General features: G+C 42.7%; 2 protein-coding genes across 15 annotated transcripts in view; both read right to left on the reverse strand.

The window, feature by feature from the left end:
- The window catches only part of LOC108679105 (longitudinals lacking protein, isoforms H/M/V), a 75927-nt gene that overhangs the window by 1319 nt on the left and 49359 nt on the right, over nt 1-25249 (reverse strand). The window contains exons 6-7 of one of the 14 annotated variants that reach the window (XM_047884499.1): nt 11189-11592; nt 10753-10821 (exon numbers count right to left, since the gene is read on the reverse strand). The exons of 1 other annotated variant lie outside the window; for it this stretch is intronic. In XM_047884499.1, coding sequence (XP_047740455.1) covers nt 10797-10821; nt 11189-11592 — 429 coding nt within the window. In that variant the 3' untranslated portion in view covers nt 10753-10796. 12 more of the 14 variants (XM_047884491.1, XM_047884509.1, XM_047884496.1 and 9 more) reach the window with 12 other exon arrangements.
- On the reverse strand, nt 5666-6644 carry LOC108679109 (zinc finger protein 513). Its single transcript, XM_018167637.2, has 2 exons — nt 6611-6644; nt 5666-6476 (listed from the first exon to the last, which is right to left on the reverse strand). Exons 1-2 carry the CDS (start codon nt 6614-6616, stop codon nt 6051-6053), a joined length of 432 nt encoding a protein of 143 aa, XP_018023126.1. The 5' UTR covers nt 6617-6644; the 3' UTR covers nt 5666-6050.

Here is a 25249-nt window from a genome sequence, read left to right on the forward strand (position 1 = left end):
TTTTCTCGTCGACGAAAACGTGAAGTAACGGTCGGACAGACAGACGGACGGACGGACATGGCGAGCACAATAGTGCATTTTTTTCCATATATGAGAAAATGCGCTAAAAACAGCACGCTTAAAAACGTGGAAAAAGCTAAACTGCATACAACGTATTCATAACACCAGCATAAATGATAACTACTGATGATTTACAAAACAAGGCAGCGATGATCACTAAAATAGATAAATCAAAGATGCACTATCTTTACAAAACATTTATTGCGCGACAGAAATATTACTTTCGTCCAATTTAAGCTGGCTGTGCGCAACGGCAATGTGCTTATCTATGTGAATTTTCTGCCTAGCTCTTTGAGGACAGTAAGGACAAGCGAAGGGCTTGTCTCCGGAGTGAATTAGTTTGTGCCGCTGTAGATTGACTTTTTGTGAGCTTCGGTAAGGACATTGATCGCAAGCGAACCGCCTCATGGAGTTGTGCGTCTCCATATGCTTGGAGAGGTTCGCCCAGACCGCAGTAGAGTAGGAACAATACTTGCACCTCAGGACCGTGCCAGCAAGGTTTGTTCTTAGGTTCACGTCGTGTGCTGCAAGGGCCATGGTCTTCATGGGTGATGAGGCTCCATAGGCCAATCCCAATGCAGCTTGGTCACCGAAAACAGCACCGCTGGGGCCCTGGATCAAGTTTGACGAGGGTAGAAGACTCGCCAAGTCTTCTGTGCGCTCCAACGTAACGTGATCCGCCACCTGACGGCAAAAACGGAGCTCATGAAGACCATCTTTAATATTGCTACTTCATCATTCCTATTGTTTGAGCACACGCATGCGGTTACCAACAAACATGACCCCCAAAAGCATCGATGAATGCTCGTCCGTTTAGCTTGCTCGAATCTGAAACTTAAGCGAGTAGAGATCTCAGTTGTTAATAGCGGGCCTGCTGCTTTCAACTGAGTTCTCGCATCATTAACAACGCACATTCCTTTAATATGAGCTCCACAAATTTTCCATTTGGATTGCATCAATTTTATTACTTGGCGTCTCGTTCAAGATGGTCAGTGTCGATCGCTATGTGCGGGTTGCCATAAAGAAACGTTGGCAGCCACAGAGTTGTTCTGAGATACATCGAGAGGAGCAGTACCAAGCAAGCGAGCATCTTCTTGGCTCTGCAAAAGCAGGCAGTCCTTGCTAAGACCGTGCGTCCTGATGTGCCGCTTCAAGTTGCTCCTCTGCGAGAAGCCGGCCGAGCACAAGTGGCACTTGAAAGGACGCTCTCCGGTGTGAGTGCGGATGTGGTTTTCGACGTTGATTCGATGCCGGGATGTGTACGCACAGAAGCAACATTTGTGGATCTGGCAGCCACCACCAGTAGATCCATCAACAGACGGGGCGGTCCAAGAAGTTACGATCTGTGGGAGAGCAGCAGCGATTTAGGCAACGTTTGGTGCAGTAGGTCTTTAATTAACTCATTCTCGTGTGTTGTATGTTAATGAAGAAGCGATGGTCTGAAAGATCAGAAACTTTTAATATCGACCTCGTAAAATGTTCCTAACAAACGGATTTACATTCTTCGATCCGAAAGGAAGGTCTATAAGTTAATACTACAAGTTTCATGAAGATTTCAACATTTTTCGTGCGTGTCGAACCAAAACAGGACGAGACATCAAACGACTTCTTTACAAGATTCCAGTAAGCGATACAAATTACAGCAGTGCCTTCCAAGTCAAATGAGCATTCGGTTATTTTAATCAAAGTGTGCAATCTACGCGGCAGAATCAAATACACAGTCATTTGAATGTTACGCATTAAGTAACATTAAACTACACCCATCATCGCGTACAGTGGGGAATGATTGACTAACAACTCGCAGTGCATGGTAGGTGTCCGCATTATTGTGTTATGCTTCGAGGTGGTGAGACTTCTGGTGGCGCACGAGATTGAAGCGATGACAGGTTTTGTATCCACACTCCCGACACTCGTATGGCTTGACACCCATGTGAGTGAGGATATGCCTTTTCAGCGCGCCTTTGCCACTGAAGGATCTGCTGCAGATGGAACAGAAGCTGCATAGTTCTGACTTGTGTTGAGCACAGTGCTGCTTCACGAGTTCCAGCGTCTCGCCGACGTGACCGCAAACATGGCACTTCAAGGTCTGCGCGTCGAAGAGCTGCCGAGGACCGCTACCAAGTGTCGGTTGTTCGACGGGGTTGGAAGCTTCACCGTAGGGCTGTTGAAACCAATCGTCGACAGCGGCGGAGCTTATTCTCGAATTTTTCTGAGACGGACCGCTCTGAGTTCGTAAACTTGTGAGAGAATCAGTCGACTCAGTCCTCCATCCTTCACAGAACATCTGCACAGAACAAGCGACTTTATTTTAAGTCCTGTCTTCATTTAATGTCATTCCTTAGATTAAGAACACGAGTGCAAAAAATTACTATTTCACGGAAATTGTTCTCCTCCTTCATTAGTTTTCTACACTCTTAACGAAATTATTCACTTCAAGATACATTTGGTTTTTTCATGTACAAATTTTCAATGCTCTTTTCTTTAATGGCTGTTTCCAGACCTAGTTTTTCACGTATAAGCGTAAGATTTTTCAACCAGGTTCGTTCACAACCAATTTTATGTTCACGCACAGCTTTATTTATTGGAGCGCCGATTTATATAATAAACCAGAGTGTTGGACATTAGCGTGCATTCGTCGGACGTGGTTCACCAGATGGAACTTGAGCCTTGCGTTGTAGGGACATAAATCACACTTAAAAGGCTTTTCTCCAGTGTGTATGAGTAGATGTCGCTTCAGAGTAACCTTCTGACCAAACCTTCTGGAGCAGAAATGACACTCAAAAGGACGGGATTGTATGTGCATTTCCATGTGTGCATCAAGGTCTGAACGAGAAGTGCTTCTGTACTGGCAATGAAGGCAAGAATAATTTGTCGACGCGTCCTGGCTAGCCTCAGTCGTTGCTGCACTCAAGGGTGCACAAGATGACGAGTTGAATGGATCATAGCTGGAGGAGCTGATGAGATTGCCATAACGATGTTGTGGTGCAGTGTTTGCGGTTGTCATCTGTAAAGAAGAGGCGAGAGCTCATCAAACGTATGACACTGCACCTATTGCTCAACAGGCAACTACAATAGCAGGCAACGACTAACAGAGGCACAATAACTCCCCAGCCAGAGACATCCAGCTTCTGATGGGATCGAGTCCAGTGTACGGCAAAAATTCGTCTTTGCAGAGTTCCGAAACTAGGTTTTATAATAAATAATTCTGTTGGTTGAACAAATAAAGCTAGTCCAAAATAATACCATAGTCATAGGCTAATTTCGTGTAATGCAGATAATTTTGAGACATCACTTAATAATAGCTTGAGGAAACTACTACGTTTACTAACCATAAAATATGAAAATCAGAGATCATCAGCTCCTAATTGCAAATTCAGTGTTAGTTACAATACGCATGTTACGAACAAAGCGTAAAAACAACAAACACTGTCATGAATGTTGTTTTTTATCTTCATGGCTTAAAAAAATGTTCGTGGTGATATTTCTTGTTGTGAGTGTAAAGATTGCAGCGTTGCGCAGCTCTGTAGCTGCAGAAGGAGCACGCGAATGGCTTCTCGCCGGTGTGAGTCCTGAGATGCGCGCGCATGTTGTTAAGGTTTCGGCAATGGTACGTACATTGCGAACATGAGTAAACGGATACTTGTGAGACGACCTGTCCCGCACTTGTGTGCTCAACTAATGACCGTAAACAATCCACCGATGTAGCGAGTCCCGTAAAATTTTTGTCGTTGGCCCGTGGAGTTGAGTTTCTAGTTCTGTTATCGCTGGTTGAGATGCTGGTCTTCCCCACAATGCGATCGGTTAATGAAGATTTGCAAATTAGGTCCAGTGCATCGGACGGACTGCGGCTGGAATGTGATAACAGAGAGCCGACTGCAGGACTCGACAAGGCAGTTCCAGCACCCATGTCTCCAATGGCGAGTAATCCATCCAATGCCTGCAGGAACACGTAAAAGTAACTTGAGTTATTGCCACATTTCTTGCTAATTAATAATCCATGCGCAAGCCTCCTTAATACTTTCTCAGAGGCAACGTAAAAGGAATGTCACGCAAGACTATTGAAACTCATTACACACAGCCTGAAAATAAAGGGGAATTTGTCAAAACTGCTGCAATACTGCCAGAAAATAATCTTCTTTGCAGGTAAGGAATATTAAATGAGTTTGTGGTAAGTTATTTTCAATCGGCTCTTATTCGACAGCTCAACGACCTCAGACGCAGACAAATAATCAAATTCGCAGGCCCTCAGACATGCAGGGTGAGTAGAAAACAAGAATACTTCAGCATGTTTACTAGTGATAATACAAGATCCGTAAAACAAGGTACTCGTCGCAAAATTTGTTTCAGCGATTTGACGCTTGTCGTGTAATTTAACAAGTATAATGGAAAGTATGACATCACTTCAAGTTAAATTCCAATAATGAAAAACTAAGATTACAGTACACGAGACGTTCCATCCGAAGAGCGACACAGCAAATCTCTTCTTTTAAACTATGCTACGATTGGAGAAACATCGAGTTTGTCCTTAAGTCTACTGACTTTTCAAATTTGTTTCCCAAGTTTATTACCTCAAATTCTTAAGTTCACCCGCAATCACTCGTCTTAAGGTCGTAAACACACATCATCTTGATGCCATATGGTGCCAAATTAGCCACGCTAAGGAGCATCTCGGCGATGAATTACTAATGAATTATAGTTTTAGCCAAGAAGAAATCACACAAATCGAAAAAATATGAACGTTTTAACCCACCGGTACAATTATTTTACAATTGAAAGATTTTTATTCGTAATATGGTTTCAAGATAAAAATCTCCTTTGCAGATTACTGCAGGTTGAAAGATGGAACAGCGCGAGGAAGCTTACGCAAAATAAAGTAATAAATGTTATCGGCCGTTTTTGCAATGGAAATAGTACATCAGCGTTCCGACGTAGTTATTCTCTTTAGAAGCGTAGATGAAACCATCGAAGACGCTCACGGCCTATGCGTGAGTATATGGCGCTCAAGATGTATCCTCTGAGATGATCTGTACGAGCATTGATCGCAAGCAAAGGGCTTCTCGCCGGTATGCGTCTTCAAGTGAGTCGCAAGGTTGCCACTTTGGCTGGAGCGGTACGAACAGAACGAACAAGCGTAAGGTTTTTCGCCTGTGTGAGTTCGGGTGTGGCTCGTCATTGCAGAACGATGAAAGGTGCTGTACTTGCAATGAGGGCACGAGAGCAGAGAGCCAGGAACATTGCCGCCTACACATTTGCCAGGAGATTTGCTTCCGCTCGCGTGGTACGAATTTTGCCTTTTGAGGGGGAACTGCCCAGGCAATTCACAAGTTGAAGAAGAAGCGTCATCAGATTTTACAAGCTGCTGCACTGATAACGGGCGAGATGACTGTGAAAAGATTTTCTTGATAGCGTGTTGAACAGATCCGCTGGTCGTCTCAAAACGTTCACAAACGTTCTGCGATGATTCGTCATCAGAAAAATTGCGCCGGAAAGACCGTTTGCCAGTGCAGATGGGGGAAAGTGAGAGGAAAGAAATCTTGCGGCAGGAAAGCAAAGAGGAACTGGAAGAAGGAGCGCTGTAACAGGCTGACAGAGCCGCCACCTGCAGGCAGAGAGACCAAGACTGTGTCAGAATACAGAGGAAGAACAGTCTCAGCAGACCACGTTATGAACTTCACTATAAGATGTAAACATCATGCGAGCTTAACATAGTCCTACGATTGCATGATGCGAGTCGAATGAACATCCACGTAATTCGAAGTCAATGAAACTGGCAGAATTCTGCAGAAGCTTTCTAAAATCGTAATTATTGTATGAAAGGTGCGGTCGTGGACAATTTTCTTAGAATTCTTCTCTCCAAAAAAATTCGATTGAAATGACAGCCGTAAAACTTGAGAGAAATTCGCCCAATCGAAGTAAACTTAATTCTAGAACCAATGTTTTTCTATTAGTGATAACACTTCAGTTTTGGCCCAACTTGAATTCGCTTCACTTCACTTGAGACGATGGATCGCAACCTCATGATGACGGATGGTAGCTTTCCTAGACGACCTGTAGTCGCAGAAAGAACATTTATACGGCTTCTCGCCAGTGTGAATGACCATGTGCTGCTGTAAGTTGACTTTTTGGTTGCAGCGATAAGGACAGAGTCTGCAAGCAAATGGACGTTCTTTGGAATGCGACAGCATATGACGAGAAAGGTTGCCCGCTATTGGAGTGCTGTAAGGACAAAGCCTGCAGTACTTCATCCAGGGACGTCTCGAATGTGGAAGCGGGTTTCGCGAAGAGCCTCTATGTATAGCGTTGGTCGTCGTCAAGAGAGAAGTGCCGCCGGCACTGACAGCAACGTCGGAGTCGCCATAGCTCAGTTGTTGGAGCATCGGAGGATAGGACACTAAAGAGCCTTCTTGTGAAACCACCTGCCGGCAACAGACAACCGAATTAGCTCTTGAGCGATAAAAAGCATTTCATTTTTCAAAACAGCTATGATATGAAAAGGATTTTCAGAAACGACCAAAGACAAGTTGCGGGAAAAACGTTAAATCTCACTCACGCCCATTCAGCCAAAGATACGAAGACTGAATTCGTGGCCACATACGTAGTGATTATGTAAATAGATTTTCGCGCGTGTGATTGAATTTAAGCAGTGACTAGCTGCAACTGCCTAAGATTCCTCAAAATTACAATACAACTCGACCACTTGCTATTTTCCGACATTCATTTGATGCAAATTTCATCGCGGCCAAGATCAAGCTGATTCTAAGATATCGGCGTGAGACGTGTGTTTAGTGGCAATGTGTCTCTGAACAGAGACCTTCTGACGAGCTCGATAGTCGCAAATGGAACACTTGAAAGGTTTTTCGCCGGTGTGGATAAACAGATGCTTCTGCAGGTTGCTCTTCTTCGAACATCTGTAGCTACAATACGAGCAGGCGTACGGCCTCTCTCCTGAATGCGTCATGTAATGCTGTCTCAGGTTTGACGAGAAGCTGGTGCGGTACGAACATAGCGAACATTCCTTTTCTCTATCATCGCCGTCGCTGCGAGCAAATGAAGAGTAGTCTGAGTTGCCTTCTAGTACAGGCGTGTTGAGTAGAGGTTCGAGCGGTGACGCCACCTGCCCACGAAATACGAAAGCTTTAATGTCCACAGTGATTCCAGGGCATATAGCAGTACGCACGATAGCCTTAAGAGTCCACAGTGTTGCGGTAGCCGATAGCTCGGTGAACGTATTAGATTTCCATCGTCAGTGGTCATGAGTCATTGAAAATTTCAGTTAGATGGATCCAAAAAACGTCCTCGCTTAATAGAGCATCGAACGTGACTATGAAATACATAAACTTACGCAATATAATCGATGGCAAGAAATTCAGCAGCGGTATGTCACAAGACGCTGATTCTATGTTCGCAAACGCACAAATATTTAAGATGCCACATTTTCAGTTCATACAATTTGTCCAAAACGTTGAGTTACTTGACTAAAAAGAGCAACGAGATTCATACTGTATTTCATGTGAATTCCTCGTCCTTATATATTGAGAAGGAAATGAAAAATCCATGATCATCAACAAACATTTTTAACTCAGAGAACGACAAGAAAATTCAAAAATACGAACAAGAATCATAGATAAGATACAACAGCGCGAAGCGTGTTCCAAATCACTTATGAGTATTACCATTTTGTAATATTAAATCGGTTTTTTAATCAGAGGAAAAAATTAGGGAAAACGTTCGTACATCACGACATCTTATAACTGTTATAGTAAATACAGCTAACACGTGGTAGCGCACGTGATCGCAAGTAGTGGACATCGGAGTACGGAAGTAAATACAGCAGCTCTTGAGGAAAAAAACTAAAAGTATCCATGAGCAACCAGTCACATGATATGCGCGCAGAAAAATACTCTGGACATGATCAAATCGATAAATTAAATCGACATCAAATGAAAGTTTGACAGTACGTTTATCGAGAATTACTCAAAATGTTTTTCGAAAACTACCAATTCCTTTTTCGAAAATTTATCAATACTTTTTTCTTAGTGTCAAAGATGAAATTCTTCTTCATTCGTAACTTTTTACTTTTACACCGTGATTGAGTCTGATTTTATCATTTCAGTGTTAGATGACAGTAATGGATAAGTTAGCAAAGAATCAATTGTTCACACTTGTGGTCGACGTATTCCTAGGGCCGGCGCTCTGATGGGTTGTAGGAGCACTGTAGGCATAGCATGATCCTCGCTTCGCATGTGAGAGTCTGTGCATTTCGAGGAAGGCTTTACTCATGGTGCGAAAAGGGCACAATTCACAGGAAAGGGAGCCCTTGGTCTCATGAATACTCATGTGGCGGCGTAAGTTGAACGGGTACGGCGTTCTGTAGTTGCACATGCCACACTGCCGAACCTTTAAAATTCTCATTCGTTCGCGACGTCCACCCATGGCACGTGGCAACTTTTGTTTAGCGCGTTGCACAGCACCTGCATCGGCTTTTGGAGTGGCGTTACTGTTAACTTTCTGCGCTGCCATCTGGGCAGATGAACTGTTCGTTATTAACTTCCCCTCCTTGCGCACCTGCACGCGACAAGAGCAGGTCTTAGCAATCGTAGCTGCGTCAGGCCCCACGCATATAATTCAGTCAATTAGTAAACAAATACTTCTACAAATAAAATTACTCCCACCTACTCATAAAAATAAAATAATAAATTAGACTATCTACTCCAAATAACTGCAGCAACAACAGAAGAGATCCAAAATATTTAAACGAACAATGTAAGTCGAAATTTAACTGAGTACAAAGTTGTATTTCGTGCAGTGTTAACAAATACCACATGGAAGCTACATACAATTACGAACTTTGAACGCAGTTAGTAACGGAAACACGAGTCACGCAGCGCAATGTTTCACGCTTTCAGCCACGAAACGCAAAACAGCACGAAAATTATTTAACTACCCCTTGACAAGAACAAGACATTGATGCTGATAACGGCTATAAACCCAAGAACAACAGCTCCTCAATCTTGTAACAAAATCATTGAAACTCTCCCAAGTTTCAATTTTAAAGTAAGATCAACTATGGCTTGATCTGATCTCAAGTTTACGTTACATCCAGAATGATTCAGTGCACACGGCGAGATGCAGATGACAACCGTACGCAACATATGAGTAGTTCCGAGTTCAATCTAATTTTTCAAGAAAATCAATCAAGCCCAATCCTAGAAGATTTTATTAAAAAGCTCGAAATATTTAGATTAAATACGAAAGAATTGCAACAAGAGAATAAGCTTGACTGAAAATTCCACGACAATAGATAGTTGATCAACCACTAGATTATATATGGCATTATTCAATAAAATCATCTTCAATGATTTTATTTTAGAGCAAAGAAAAATAATTTTATACGAGGATTTCTCCGAACATTCAGGTTTTGTTTGCATATTAATATGCCCAGCGACTGACTTCAAGTCATAACGATTCGAAAAGTTGAAAGCTCCCGGAATGGCACCAGGCGAAAAGTTTTCGTGTTCAGGTCACCGAAGGATTTCGTATGTGCGACGCCATGTGTACTTTTAGGTTACATTTATAACTCGATCGGTAATCACAGTAGGAACATTTGAAGGGCTTCTCTCCAGTGTGTGCCCGCATGTGTTTCCTGAGGTTAGCTTTGTCGTTACAACGATGAGGACAGAGATGACATGCGAAAGGCTTCTCGCCAGTGTGAGAAAGCATGTGGCGCTTGAACTGCGTCACGTATGGAGTGTTGTACGGACATACGGGGCACTGCTTCTCTCTGCCGCCGGACCCAGTGAGCCAAGAAGTCACTTGGCCTCTCGCGTCCGATGCTTCCCCAACAGCCCATGAAAGTGTCGACAAAAGTTCCATTTGGTGAACATCATCATGGGCCAAGCTGCTTTCAGATTCACTTGGTTGGACAAGCCGTGCAGTGGAGGTGGACACCTGTCAACGATAAACAATTCCGTTATATGAAAGAAACTGGCTTTACTAAAAAGCGCTCTCATGCTAGTCCGTCTAAGCCAACCAGACAACAAGATGCGTCCACTCCATGGAAAAATGCAGACGTTGAAGTCGACAGGCGATCAACAATGTAACGTTCCAGTATGCAAGTGAAAATACTTGTAAAAGGAAGAAAGAATTTAGATAGCGACGAAAAATGTTACCGTCCTCAAGACTAAAATAAAAAACGTAAACGAAGATATAAATATTCCACATTAAGATCGTATATAAGGAGTTATTCGAGTCAATGGGAAGGGACTCCAGAGCTTTTTCAAGCGTTAGGATCACAGAACTTGTGTTTTTGGAATCAATGTGCAAGTAAGATCCTCGAGTCACCACGTCTTGATTTTAAGATCACTAATGTAGGCGGCGTCACTGGGGGGCTTGAAATCGAGTTTCGGACGAATGCCGCGCATCGATGCCGTGGGTGAGAACGTGACGTGCAAGGTTGTCTCTGTCGTTGCAGCGGTGGGCGCAGAGGTGACAAGCAAAAGGCTTCTCGCCAGTGTGAGAAAGTAAATGACGCTTGACGTGACTCAGCTTCGTGCTGCGATATGAGCAAAGAGGGCAGAACTTGAACTTTACTGGGGTACGGCCAGCAGCCTCGGCCTGCGACCCATGGGTGTGAGAAACTTGTGATTGAACTGAGGACATCGAATCCATTGTAGGCAGAAAAAGAGCCCGCGACTGGAGGAATCCCGATGACCTTTGCATCGATGTGACTTGGGGATTCATCGTCCGCTTGATTTTCGATGCCTGTGAATAATAAATAAGGAGTTAGACAAATGCTCTCCTTTGGGGGAACTTAAATTTACGAACGATTAATTGGGGCGGTAACCCACACCGGCTAACTGTGGGAAAACTTCCATTTCCTTGCACACGATGAACGCTCACTTTTTTCTTCCATGGTTCACTTGATAAATCAGAAAATTAAATAGAGCGCATAAATTTCGGTATTACATTACGAAACACATTTTCTTCATTTCAGATTGTATTGCTTGAAAATTCCCACGACGAAGTGTGCCGAGGATGAGCACAGATTTATCGTCCAGCAGATGTGGTACCAGGCTCAGCATTTTTTTTTTAATTGAGCGGACACCAATTTTATTATAGGAGTCCTTACTTGGAAGCAGATTGTGGTTCTCTCGTATGAGTTATCATGTGGCGTTTGAGGTCACTTCGCTGGCTGGCGCGATGGGAACAAAAATTACAAGCATAAGGCTTCTCGCCAGTGTGTGATCTGATATGCGTTTCGAGATTATGCTTGGTGATGGAGCGATAGTGGCATAAGTGACAAGCGAATGGTTTTTCGCCGGTGTGCCGTAACATATGGCGGCGCAGATGACCGGAATTAGGAGTACTATACGAGCATAAGGTGCACTGTTTTAGCCGTGCGGTTACAGGGAAGTGATACGAATCTTCGTTGGGGAGGTGTGCACCTCTTCGACGAATTGACGGATCTAGCAGCCGTGATATGACAGAGTCTCCGTCGGCAGCCAGATGAACTTCATCACTTAAGCTGGACACCTGTCAACAACAGACGGCTGTTTTTAGAACATGCAGTAATCAGAATACAAAGTACTCATGTCCCTGGTAAAATATTTATTAACTTCTTCGACAAGATCACTCTACTTGGAACGTTTTGAAAGTATTGCAGCACGCACACGAAAAATGTTTAATGAGACACTAGATTTTTTATTGTTATGAAAGATGGTCTTGAATCGATATAAAAGAATAACGCACAGAATTGCGTGAGCCAAAAATTGTGCGCTAAAATTTCGATCTGTTTCAGCAAGGTTGCACTTAGACGAGAAGAACATTCGAACGAACGTCTAGCGCCTTATTCATGCACTATTGTTGTTTTCGTGTTAACCCTCCTGTCAACAGCAACGCATCAATCATTTGGGTTCGCAAGGATAAAGAAAGATGATTACAACTTTGAGTTTTACTATAAAGACAAACGAACTCTATGAAATGCTCACAACACTCGAAAAACGTGGATTTTCTTCGTGAATTATTGAGTAGTAGCAATACTAGTATAATGGTCAAAATATAACATCGCTAGCGAGGCGGTCAAAATATAACATCGCTAGCGAGACAAAGGTATCAGTTATTTAAAATCTCAAATTAATCATCACTCACAGGGGGCAGAAGGTCTCAATTGTCCAACCCGCTGAAGCTGGATCGAAAGAAGCAGCGTTAGCATCTCAAAGAGACGAATTGACAAGGAGGGACAGGTGAAAAGCAACAGAAACGAAGACACTCGAACAAGAGGTCGCTTACACGGGACGTCGGCTTCCCGCATGAGAGAGACAGAGAAGGGAAATATAAGGAATCCTACCTACATAGTAAACTCAATCCCACAACTGAGACCTACAGTCAGACACCGCGAGCTCAGCGGTGGGGCGTTCAGAAACAATCCCCCTAGGAGCGTGAGTTATTGAAAAAGACTAGTATAAAAGACATATCAACCGAAAGCGTTGAAACCGTGTTCCTAAATTGAATGATTAGGCTCGGTCATTTTCACTTCCCAAGCTTTTACCAAGTTACTATACACAACAGATTACAATTGGCGACAAAATCACACAATTACGCATGTTTGATAAAGGATTCAATTGAAAATTTCAACAATAATTTTTCCGTCAGATGTGACAAAATAAGAAACTTTGCTTCCGATCAACTCCTGCATGCAAGGATGGAAATCTCAAGCGACAACGGCAAGCTACGTGTTCGGAGAAATTCAATAGGCTTGAGCAACACCGTTGGAGGACAACGAAGCTAGGAAGGTTGCAGAACGAAGGAAGATGCCCAATATGTTTTTCTTTCAGTGCGTTTTCAGTTCACGCACCAAGTTATTTACCGTCGTGACAGCCGCAATTTTCGTTATTTTTTCCGTAATGAAGAAAAACAATATTGTCAATTACGGGAACAACTTTCGGCTCGAATGAAGATTGGACTATAGTGAGCAGACTGAATTTGTAAGCGAGGTAGCGACACTGTATGATCAGTATTGTCGTCAGCAGTGACTGCCATGAGTGGACTGAATATGCGTAACAAGGTAACGACGCTGAGTGGTGGAGTAGTCACAGATGTGACAGCGTAGAGACTTCACAGTGGAGTGTCGTAGAATATGTCTTCGAAGGTCCGATTTTTGAGCACAGCGCGTAGAGCAGTGTGGGCAAGCGTGAGGTTTCTCGCCGGTGTGTGAGAGAACGTGTCGTTTAAGATGACTTATTTTAGACGACTTGTATGGGCACAAAGTGCAACAATGCTTCTTCTCGTTTATAACTTCTTCGTTAGAAGCGGAAACCTGATCCATAGATTGAATGGACTCAGTCATTTGCCCGTTATCTACAAACGTATTCGATAAAAGCATCCCTGCGAAGTAGGAGGAAGAGTGCCTGCGAAGCTGCGATCTGCGGTCACCTGCACACGACAAAAATTTCTTTACAGCGAAGGTGAAAAATGTAGGACCGTGACACATTAACTCACAAGTGCAGATCATGTATCACTTGCACATCTAGATTGAAAATAAATTTGACTGAATAATGAATGTAGTGCGAACGGCGCATGCAGTTGGAGCGTCAATGACATCCAGTGGACCACCTTCACAACGGCAAGACGCGAGGTCAAATCATGATATGTCGTGAACAGTCTTCAGGTGTGAAGTGAACGAATATTTCTGGTTGCTCTGGAAGTGACAAAAGCCACACTTGTATTGCTTCACGTTACCATGCGTGAGCAAATGTCTCTGAAGATCAGAGTTTTGTATGCACCGTATGGGGCACATGGGACACGCGTACGGCTTGTCTCCGGAGTGCGATAGAAGGTGGCGCTTGAGGTGACCGCGACGTATTGTCTTGTAAGGGCAATGGGGACACGCGTGCATTTTGAGAATTGGAGCAGCCGATGAATTGCTTCCGCGGCTCAATTCTATAGAGCTTATTCCAGTGGCTGAAGGGTTTACTCCCACAAACTGAGAGGCAATTGAGGAGGAGATACTGGGATGAGTGGGGTAAGAGGCGCGATCCTGTGCCATCATGAGGTCAGGATGTAGGTAGTCCGAGGGGACATCCTTGTCTCCAGGAAATACCTGCAAGCACAAACAACGCTCTTTAGATGAATTTTCCGATCGCAGGTATGGCAAATTAAAAATTCCAGCAAATAACTCACGCCTAACTCGTCGATAAACCATGTGCATAGATGAGAATTCAACTATAGAACTAGATTCCAGACTAATAGGAAATTGCATTGCTACAGAAACCCGGCCAACAGAATTTAGGCCCAAGGGCGTAAATTAAGTGTGGACAGTGAAACAAAAAAATTTTCGAGGAATCGCAAATGTACTCAATCACATGGAATCATCAATAAATGCTATATCTTATCTTTACACAAAAAATTCAAATACTATTAATTAATATTCTTACACAGAAGGCGTCATCATTTAGGATAAAACGCAGTTTTTCCTCTTTGAATCAAGCACTTTTACTAAGAACCAGCGTTGCCTAAGCCACGAGTTTACGATGCTTCAAGGATTCAAAATGTAATAAAAGGAAATATTTAATTTCTTGAAATCAAGCTGAAACACCTCGCGATGATGAATAAAACATAACATCATTGAAAGCAACCTAATACATTTACGAGATCTCTGACGAGTTTCAATAAAAACCCCCCGAACTTCGCAGGCGTTGAGCCAAAACGGAGTAACTCGGTTCACACCTCGAGTGAGAAACATGCTGATCTCAACGTTAATTAAAACTTTACAATCTTACATTTCGAGAAGGTGGCTCTTGCAAATTAATGACTGATTGAAAAGGTACAGAATACAAGCAACTACTGCAAACGGTGAAATTTTTTAATACAAACTCAATGGACCTAATACTCGGAATATGATAGTCATGCGAATTGACGAAGATTAAGAACACTGCCCTTTTTCTATTTAGTAGAAACTAATTTACACATATTCTAACATCTACGGAAATCGGTTAATCATAAAAGTAGTCAACAATTTAAAATCATTCTTCCTGTGGCTGTATGAAATTGTTCCAATATGATCAAATGTCGCTCGGTTTAGGCATTTTATGAACCCTGATTTGGTGTGTTCTCAAGTTTGAAGGATCGCTTGCTCGGTAGTCACAAATATTGCATTGAAAAGGCTTCTCTCCAGTATGGATGCGCATGTGCTTGGTAAGGTTAAACTTCAGAGAACATTTATATGGACAAACTGGGCATGAAAACGGCTTGACCTGCGAGTGACAAAACATGTGACGATCCAAAAGTCCTTTGTACATAGTTGTGTATTTGCACAAATGACACCGCAAAGACGGCTGGTTTGAGACTGGATTTTCAGACGAAGGCAGCTGAAAGCTGAGGTTATCGCCAACGCCCCTCGCAGTCGCAGACTGTTCCACGAACGGTTGCAATGCAGCAGAATCTGGCTCCATGTGCCGAGCGTACTCTCGTGTCCCAGACGTCGGAGAGAAGAACATAGAAGAAGACATGCATGATGCCACGAGCTGCTGCACAGCAGCGCTTGTTGTCACCTGCCGATATGAAGAATGTTTTAATAGCCGAATCTTCGTAGAAACGAATGTTCCAGGTTGTATTGATACCCGGTACGTAATGCTCCGCAGGCGCCCCAGCTTTCACTAACCACTAAACAGTTTTGTGAGTCGTAGTGATAAAGTAAATGAATAAGAAAACCAATGCAGTAGAAATCCAAATAAGCTGCACAAATCAAAAGTAGCATGTAGCAATGAAACACTTCTGCCAATTCAAGTTTTTGACTATTTGTGAGATGCATATGCATGCAGGTTTGTACTAGCATTCCGAATACATAATCCGCACAAGTCTTTCTAACTAAGTGTAATTATTGTAGAGAAATGCTACTCAAGATATGAGTTACGTATTGGAGGGCGACTTCGAATGATGTTTTAAAAACTCGTGGGCCCTCACATTTGAGTGATCACTAGCCCGGAAATCGCAGTATGAGCACTGATACGGTTTTTCGCCAGTATGAACCCTAAGATGTCGTTTAAGGTTGCCTTTGAATGAGCATTTGTAGGGACAGAGAGTACAGAGAAACACTTTTTTCTGTGGATCCAGCTCGTGTGTTTTCCCATGCTGAGCCCATGTCTCCTGACTTGAAGTTGAAAAGGAGCATTGGCCGCACTGAAAAAGATCTTCTGGCATGAGCATCATCGCCGAAGGCCCCTCGGTGACCAAAGCTGATGGTCTTGCAAGCAGAGAAGATATAGAAGACAGTTTCCCAGGACGAAAAGTAGTAGAGGGTGGCATAACTTGTCCAGAATCGGCGTACTCCTGCAGTGAAACCTGCACAAACACGCACACATGACGTTAGCTCTTTTTCTTGTCTCCAAGGGGCTTAGGCACAAATCTTCAGAGCTGGAATAGCCTTTACTATTGTATCTATGTGAAGATAATTATTGGACGATACATTTCAATGATGGAATTTAATGGAGGTCACAGAAGAAGAACTCGACGCTAACACACATGATCAAACAAATCAAACCTATAAGGAGGCGACTTGAGCGGATCGTGGTGTAGATCGTTCATTTTTTAAGGAAATAATGAGAAAGCGCCCCAAAATGCGAGAAAAACAAAACAAGAGAATTATGTAAGTCGAAAAATCAAGATATTTCAACTTCAAAACTTAATTTCAACCTAATCGTCGTCAGCTTGCCCGCACCAACATGCAATCAATCATTGTGGAACGTCGTTCGATTAATAAAATGAAATAATCTAATCAAAGAAAATAATAAACGTTTTTGTTTCCTTCAGATGAAATTACACGGTATAACTTTAAAAGCTTGACAATAAACCTAGAATCAACAGGAACGGTTTCGTGAAGACATATTACATCTCTAAGGTAACGTCCTACACACTTGTACAAACATGTTTTTCATATGAGTGATCACGAACCGCTCTGAAGAACCTTTCAAAATTATTTCTTGACGTAGACTTTGTGTACGGAAGCTTCGTGAGACTTGAGGTTGGAGCTGTGACTGGTACGGTAGTCACAGTAAGAGCAATTGTATGGTTTTTCTCCTGTATGGACCCTCATGTGCTGTTTTAAGTTAAAGCTGAGTGCACAGCGATAAGGGCAAAGAGAGCACGAAAATGGCTTGACATTTGAGTGCGAAAGCATGTGACGACTCATGCTAGCCGTCCTTGTCTTGTACGGACATAACGGACATTGTTTCTCAGGTTTTCCGTCAAAACTGCTTGAATGACGACGATGAGTCGGAGAAAATCCAGGTAGACTACTAAGAGAGTTGTTAATTGCATCCTTAGAGATCAAGTGCAAGCGCGAGTTTGAGGCTTCTTGTCCCAACGGAGATTGGAAGAAGTCCTCCGTAGAGGACAACGTAAAAGGGAGGGAAGACGCTAATGTCTCTCCGTGCGTCGAAACCTGCCCAGAACATCGTAAAATTACTGCAACAATTGATGATTACATTTTTTCATGTGCAGCAGCTCTGACCAAAATACAATAACGATAAAGAAATTAAAATTCTGAAAGAACTAAACAACTTTTTATTATGAAAATGAATTATGGCAGATTTTATAGGCTTTTGGCGATTCACAAGCACCAGTTCACGCAAGAGCAAGATTAGGGAGCAAGTGTATCGTGAAATTTAATCATAAATGTTCCAGTCAGGAGGAAGTTCTTTTAAGTTGCACTACATTGGGTGTGCACACGCGTTCCAAATTAAAATCAAGCGCTTGTCGAGTTTACTCAGTTAAGACTCGTCCAGGTTATGAGCGCCGATTGAACATATGGAATAACAGAGACCTATGGGTAAATCGGCAGATGGCGAATGACTTTGCAATAATTTTGCATTCTTGTATCTCGTCTGAGTAGAGGCTTCTCGTGGAAAATGCCTATACGTTTCCAAAGGATGGATAAAAACTCCAGAGTCCTTAACGACGTTTATTTCACGTGTACTTAAGATGGAACGACAAAATAGCGTTAAGTCAGTGGAGCAAATAATCAATAGACATTTAAGTTGCAGATAAAGCTCCTTACGTAGTAAACATAGGAAGAACGCATAGCAAGAACAACGATCTTGACCCAGGTCCGTAAATAACTCGTGAAGAATTGTACTTTAACACAAAGCTAGTCACAATGCACTGCTGAAATCAAACAACAGAATTTTTAGCACAGTGCCACAGTTTTAAAATAATTCCAGACTATATACACCAAACCCAAAATTTGTGAATAAAAAATTACAGTTCGTCAACTTCTAATGTCCGTCTGAAGAAGGAAACGAGGCGTGTGGAGGTACTTGGCTGTTATCAGAGAGGTTCTTGTTGACTTTATGAAGTGCGTACTCATGAGTCTTGAGGTTGGACTTGTTGCTGCTACGATAATCGCAGAAGGAGCATTTGAAAGGCTTCTCGCCAGTATGGATGCGTATGTGTTGCTGTAAATGAGCTCTCCTGTTACAGCGGTACGAACACATGGGGCACGAGAAGCGCTTTTCAATCGCATGCACCTGCTGCATGTGGCGACTCAGTGCTCCCGGAATAGCTGTATTGAATGAGCAGAGCGAACACTGCAGTGCGGACCCCATGTGTGCTGAGAATCCTCCTCTGCTGAAGCCAGCAGTCCCCAGCAGCAGCTGCACCGCGAGAGGTGCTTGCTCTCCATCCGATTGTTGGTCGTGGAAAAGCGCACGCTGGTCGCCGGTCGCTGAGCAGCTGTCAGACGACACCTGCAGAGGACACAGGAACGGCTTTAGGTTCACTCTCTCACGGCATTGTCATCAACTCACGTTGAATAACGATTACTCAAGTTTCTCTCCCTAAGTTACTTATAGTTTCAGGAATTCGGGACTTACGAAGATCGTCTCTTGGTCTTCTACTTCTATCTTTTCGAAACTCGAAGTTTGCATATGGTCGGAATCACTGCAGCGCGTTGCATTCTTCCTTAGTTCGTACTTTCGCAAAAACGAATCACCGATAATAAAGTAATAATTTTCCAACACTCATCACACAAGCTTAGTATAAAATATGATGCACTCGTTCTTATTGCGAACAAACACGCGCAGAATGAGATATGTATCGACCCACAATAACATCGATTTTTCTGATCACAAACTTGTCACACAGTAACGCGAACGCGATTTCGATCAGCGGTGATCAGTCGTAGAGCCAGCGCAGTCCGCGCGATGCGTTTCCAGATGCTGCTCGAGACGGAACTTCATGGTGGTGGCAAAAGAACATAATGAACACTTGAAGGGCCTATCACCAGTGTGAGTTGCGAGATGCCTCTTGAGCCCTGCCTTCTGCTTGCTTCGGTAGCTACAGTAAGGACACGAGAAGGGCTTGCTAGGTAAGTGTCCCTTCAGGTGTCGAGACATGTTACCGCTGTTGCGAGTTCTGTAGTGACATAGAGAACACTGCCGCTCGAGGTCATGTCCACCTTCTACGCTCAAAGCAACAGCTACAGGCCCTCCTCCAACCGAGACACTTTCTTCAACATAATGACTTGAGCGTTCATGTTGCTGTTCTACAGGACAAAAGATCACGGGTGCATGATCAGTCCCGGAGAAGGTTGAGTTGTTGTCTGCATGAGCAAATTTGGAGGCGCCCAGCTTTGTAGCGAAGTCACCGGTCACCTGAGCACAAACAGCATAGCGTTTATTTTTTGCCACGAGCGCAACATTATGATGGCTGAAACTGATACATCAACTCACACATGCAACCTCATGAAGAATAAACAAGGAGAAATAAACAAGTGCCTGAATTTACCATAAAAGCGACGGTATTAAGGCTGAGCCTACCCCAAACGATGTTCATATTAATTATCTAATACACGACAAGTGTTGATGTTTGTCACTCAATAATGGGTATGAACCATCGAACACATAACACTGTTTAGAAGTCTCCGTCAGATAGCTATATGAACATCCACAGGAATCTGACGGATTACTGAACGTCACGATCTATTAGTTACGTTTATCGATGTTAGGGAACAACTACAGAAGAGTCGCGCAAATGAGTTGACATGTGTCGCTTAAGGTGCGCGTTCTGCTTGGTCCTGAAAGGGCAGTAGAGGCACGCGAATGGCTTTTCATTTGAGTGCGAGCGCAGATGACGAAGCATATTACTTGGGTTGCGTGTATTGTACGAACACTGCGAACATCGCTTAGCAGCGAAACTTCCTTTGCCGCATGCAATTGCGTGAGGAAAAGAAGGGTCGCGTCCCACGGGGAACACCCACTCCTCTGACGAGTCATGATCTCTCGGCCCCACGTCGCCATATAAGAAAGACGTGGAACAAGATGAGGGTGAAGCAGCGGTATTGGAGCACGAAGTATCCATATCATGAGACCGTAGGACATCTTGCTCGGTCAGTTGACAATCAGCAGTAACCGAACTGGTGAACGTTGCGCGAGTTGTCGACCGTCGGTGCTGCTGTTCCTGTGCACAACAGAATTGAGACTTTAAAGCTAGCAATGAGGGCTTCGAAATTCACTACTTACAAACAGTTACCAAATAGGGAGCAAGAAGTGAGTCGTGCTTAGATTTTAACCTAGATTGCGTTTTTCGCCGAGATTTTCATTTAGAAATGTTGATTTTCTCGATTAATGAACAAATCCGTTTTCCATCGAATTTTTTCTAAGTTTCACATCATCATCGGACAAGCAACCACAATGAAAAGCCGAATAAGACCACCATCACAATCACAAATTCAAACGTTTGGGGGGAGGGAATCACCCAATAGTGAACCTGAATCAATCGGCCTTTCAGCACTCGTGTGCATATCGATATAATCAGAAGAAATTTCAGGCGTCTGAGGCGATTGAAGTCGCTGTTTACGCGGAGGCACAGGAGAATATTTTTGATGCGTAGCGATATGACGCTGCAGTGTTATTTTCTGCTTTGATCTGTACGCACAGAAGGGGCAAGCAAAAGGGCGATGGTTCGAGTGTCCTTTGATGTGCCGAATCATGTTACTGCCGTCACAGGTTGTGTAAGAGCAGAGAGAACATCGGCGGTAAGATCTTTGCTGGTCTTTAGCAACAACCAACGCAACGGCTGGGGACGTAGGATCATCATCTCCCGTGATAAGTTGTCGCGAGAAGATGCTCGACGTTGGTGGAAGAAAACTGGCCGAGTTTCCAGAGTATGGATGACATCCTTCAGTCTCCGGTACCTGGGCAAGGAAGAACAGACGAGCGTCAGTCGCCAAAACATTTTTTTCCAGGTACAAGGGACCACTCATTTGTAACATCGCTCTAGGTAGCTGGCAAACTTAGCTGAGCAAGTCAGCCGACGTGAGATAAACATTGTCACTACGCACCTTGAGCCACCAACAGCTTCAGCTACCTCCAAAATAAGAAGAGTAGCCTGATGAAACGGCGCTTACAATCAACGAATTGGAACTGTGTAGCAAAATACAGTGAACGGAGGGGATAAAAAAGCGCATCAAAATAACTCATTTAATTATAATTCCTATGAAGGCAACAATGCATAGAATTAAACAGTCGCACGAGAATTTGCGCGGCTGTCACTAAATAATACTCCTACTCAGGAAGTTCAAATACGCTTATCATAAACTTACAGTGAAATAGACGGAAATGTAGCTGCTACCGGAATGTTCGATGAGCAATGGAATTGATTGAGAATAACGCGAATGCATATCTGCAGAGAATCTGAAGTTTAGGCAGGTACTTAGCGTGGAACCTTGTCGCGACTGTTGCATAGAGACACTAATTTATACATGCTAAAACGATCTTAATCAACGTCTTAGCAACCATCCATCACTTTATCAGGCACACGAGGTATCAGTGTCATGCGTGAAATAGATTTCATGGCGCGAAAGTCGAAATTCATCTGTCCAAAACGAAAAATACGTGACATCACGACGTATGAAAGTTCACACAAATGATTATTTCGTATTGGTGTGTCGTTCAATTACTTGCAGACATTACTTACATACACAATTAAGTTATGGTAAATGAATAAGTACAGAAAGTGAGTGACTAAAACCTTAAACTAAACGTGAGGAATTAAGGCAATTTTGTGTGCTGTGACACGTGTAATAATCATACGAGATAGTAAGAACACGTGGGTGAGCGATTGCTTATAGCTAATGTCAACACGCCAGCATCTTAGATATCCCAGCAGAGCGTCGCACGAGCCCCAACAGTTTCTGAACTCTGTGTGCTTTGTTTAGCAATAAAAATTTCTGGAGACTTTAGTTTATACAAAAAAATTGTATTTGAAACCAAGGGCATCGCCGCAAAATGGAGCTCAAGTGTTTACATTGCCATAGAGTGAAGTAGGATTTAACTTCCCGAATAATGAGGCAAAATTTCGGCCTACAGATAAAATTTTCGTGCAAGAACTCGTGGTCAATTGCAATTGAAAAGTAATAATGCTAGGAATCTTAATCATGAAAACCTAAAAGATTCACATCCTACGCGAAAAACGTGTTGAACTAAACGTTTATTTATGAACACAAGCATAAATTTTCTGTCAGCAAATATTTAAGTGCTTATTAACAACAAAATCAATACAGGACGATGGAGGATAAAAATTAAAAGTTTCGTTCCAAAAACATTCGTCATTGACAGGTTCGTGTAAAAAAACATTGTTATGTTATATACCAAGAAATCCAAGCCTGAAAAAAAATAATGTTCCTCAGACGTAAATTACGCTTGGCTTATGAAGACTCTTGATAAATACTAATTATAACAGCTTTGCAGCTCACGTGAAGAAATACATCAAAATCGCACAAAAAACTTTCAACTGCAATTTCAATCAAGAGTGAACCAAAAAAGTCCAATCCTTGTACTTTCACAAAAAAAAGTTTATACACAATACACGGGTATCGAATTCCCTCTTTTCACACAAAAATATTGAAAGAGTTCAAGAAATCTAGAACAAACTAACCGTCCTACAACTAGAGTGAGCTAGACCAGTGAAATAAATTCTCAAATAAAGAATAAGCCACAAGTAATAAGCCATGTTCACCATCCCGCATTATTTGCTTTTAAGATCAACTGTTTCGATATCATTGATTGTCTTAAAATGATTTTAATATCTTAAATGAATCTAGCAATCCAATGATAATATAAAGCAGGGATTGCAAAACCAATGAGGTGGGCTTATACTTGTTTGATGAACACTTAGCTAATTTTCTGATAAATCAAAATTGGAAAGTTTAAGTCAGGTCTTTCTCACTACTGAGGCACAATAAGGCTCTAAGTTAAAATGTGAAGTCAGCATGAGCGTTGCGAAGGTGGACTTTGAGTGCAGTACGTTGCGTCGAACGGTAGGCACAGTGAGGACAAGCGTAGGGCTTTTCGCCCGTGTGCGTACGTATGTGGCACGTAAGGATACTATTAGTAGAAAAACATCGGGAACACACAGGACAATTGAAGGGCTTCTCTCCAGTATGTAGACGTAGATGTGCGTGAAGAGAAAACTTGCGAGTGAAAGTTTTTGTGCACTTAGGATGTGGACAAATGAAAGGCTTCTCGCCAGTGTGCGTTTTGATATGGTCCAATATCCTGGAAGATGTAGGCGCCGTGTAGCTACAGAGTACACACTGCCTGTAGCACTCGCCAGAAGGCAGTCTGATCACGCGGTACAGGCTTGGTAAAGGAGCAGCTGCAGCGTTCGATATGTTTTCGCAGCCCTCGGCGTCGTAGAAAGGTAGTCGCTGCCCCGAGGCATCGATAGCGTGCAACACACGAGAGGCATCTTTCGGTTCCAAATCATATGCCTGAACCTTCTGGTTAAGTTCTTGTTTGAGAGGCGATGCCTGTAGAGGCTGTGGACGGGTAATGCTTGCAGAAGTCAAAGCATCGCACACTTGGGAAGGAAGGGGAGGTGGTGGAGAACGGGGAGCAGTCTCAAGGGGAGGGCGGACGGAGGAGGCACAGTGCGAAGTCGTCTCCTGCAGGTAAAGGCAACTTGTCATCAAGAGTCTCACTATTTTATCAAGCTTGCCAGCGCTTCATTTGCAAAGCGTCATTTAAATAATGATAAACCAGTGCAGAAAAACGTAAATAATAAGGGATGAAAGGAAAGAAGTAATAAGTTGAATCAACATAAAAAAATCAACCGTAGTCCCGACAAGTGACGAAGAATCGAAGCCTTTATACGTTAGTGTTCTGTTGAATTCGCTTACAGAGATGAATCAGATGTTACTTCAGCTAAAATTCATTCATTTTTACGCGCTTTGTCATGCTTATGTTCATAAGAATAATCACGGCAGATTAAACCAATTAATGATAAGGTCCATTGAGGGAGTCTCAATTGAATTATTGATTCTCACCTTGTGGATTTTAACTCAATGCAGTTAGTGCATGGTACGCGATGAGTAATTCCCAAATTTTATGGAATTAAAACAATAATTTTAATTTTCTTCATGAAATAAATTATGATAGGCGATTTTGTACCGAGGTTAAAAATACATCGATTAAGAATATTATTTATTAGACACATCTACACGCTTCAGTCAGAAACAATGACTGATCTTATTACAAGCATCAAGTTCCTCCACATGACGGATCTTATTATAAGCATCGAGTTTCTTTACACGGCTCACATGACTGATATTATAAGCATCAAGTTTCCTCACATCAGAGAGCACGTTTAGTCTAGACAAATCACTTGGAACACTCATGCAAAACTTGCAATGACCTTAAATTTTAAATTAGTGCCATTGGCAATGGCGCTAATTTAAGAGGCAATGGCCTCTTGACTTGCTTGATCCTTAAATTTTAAATTAGTAAGCTTTTGTTCAGGTTAATAAAAAACTCATCATAAAATGTGAATTCTTTCCACCAATTTGATTACTAACTTCACTGACACTTACTTACAGGCAAGCCTTTGTCAAGAAGCTCGTTGAGTTTACCAGTGATCTAAATGATTTGAATTATCTTCCATGGCGCTAAATAATACGTTGATAGCACAAAAATACGATATATTGTATCAAATTGAACCTCACTCAGCTAGTGTCTCCTTATGTATTGACAACAGATGAGTTTTGAGTCTTATTTTCTGAGTGGCGCGATATGGGCAACGTGGGCAAGGAAATGGACGTTCGCCAGTATGAATTCGCATGTGAGTTTTGAGATTGCCAAGTTGTTTTGTCCTGAACCAACAAAATGTACAAGCGAAGGGCTTTTCATCATCCTCGTTC

Source organism: Hyalella azteca, unplaced genomic scaffold (assembly GCF_000764305.2).
Source record: "Hyalella azteca isolate HAZT.00-mixed unplaced genomic scaffold, Hazt_2.0.2 contig15466, whole genome shotgun sequence".
NCBI classification, from domain to species: Eukaryota; Metazoa; Arthropoda; class Malacostraca; order Amphipoda; family Hyalellidae; genus Hyalella; species Hyalella azteca.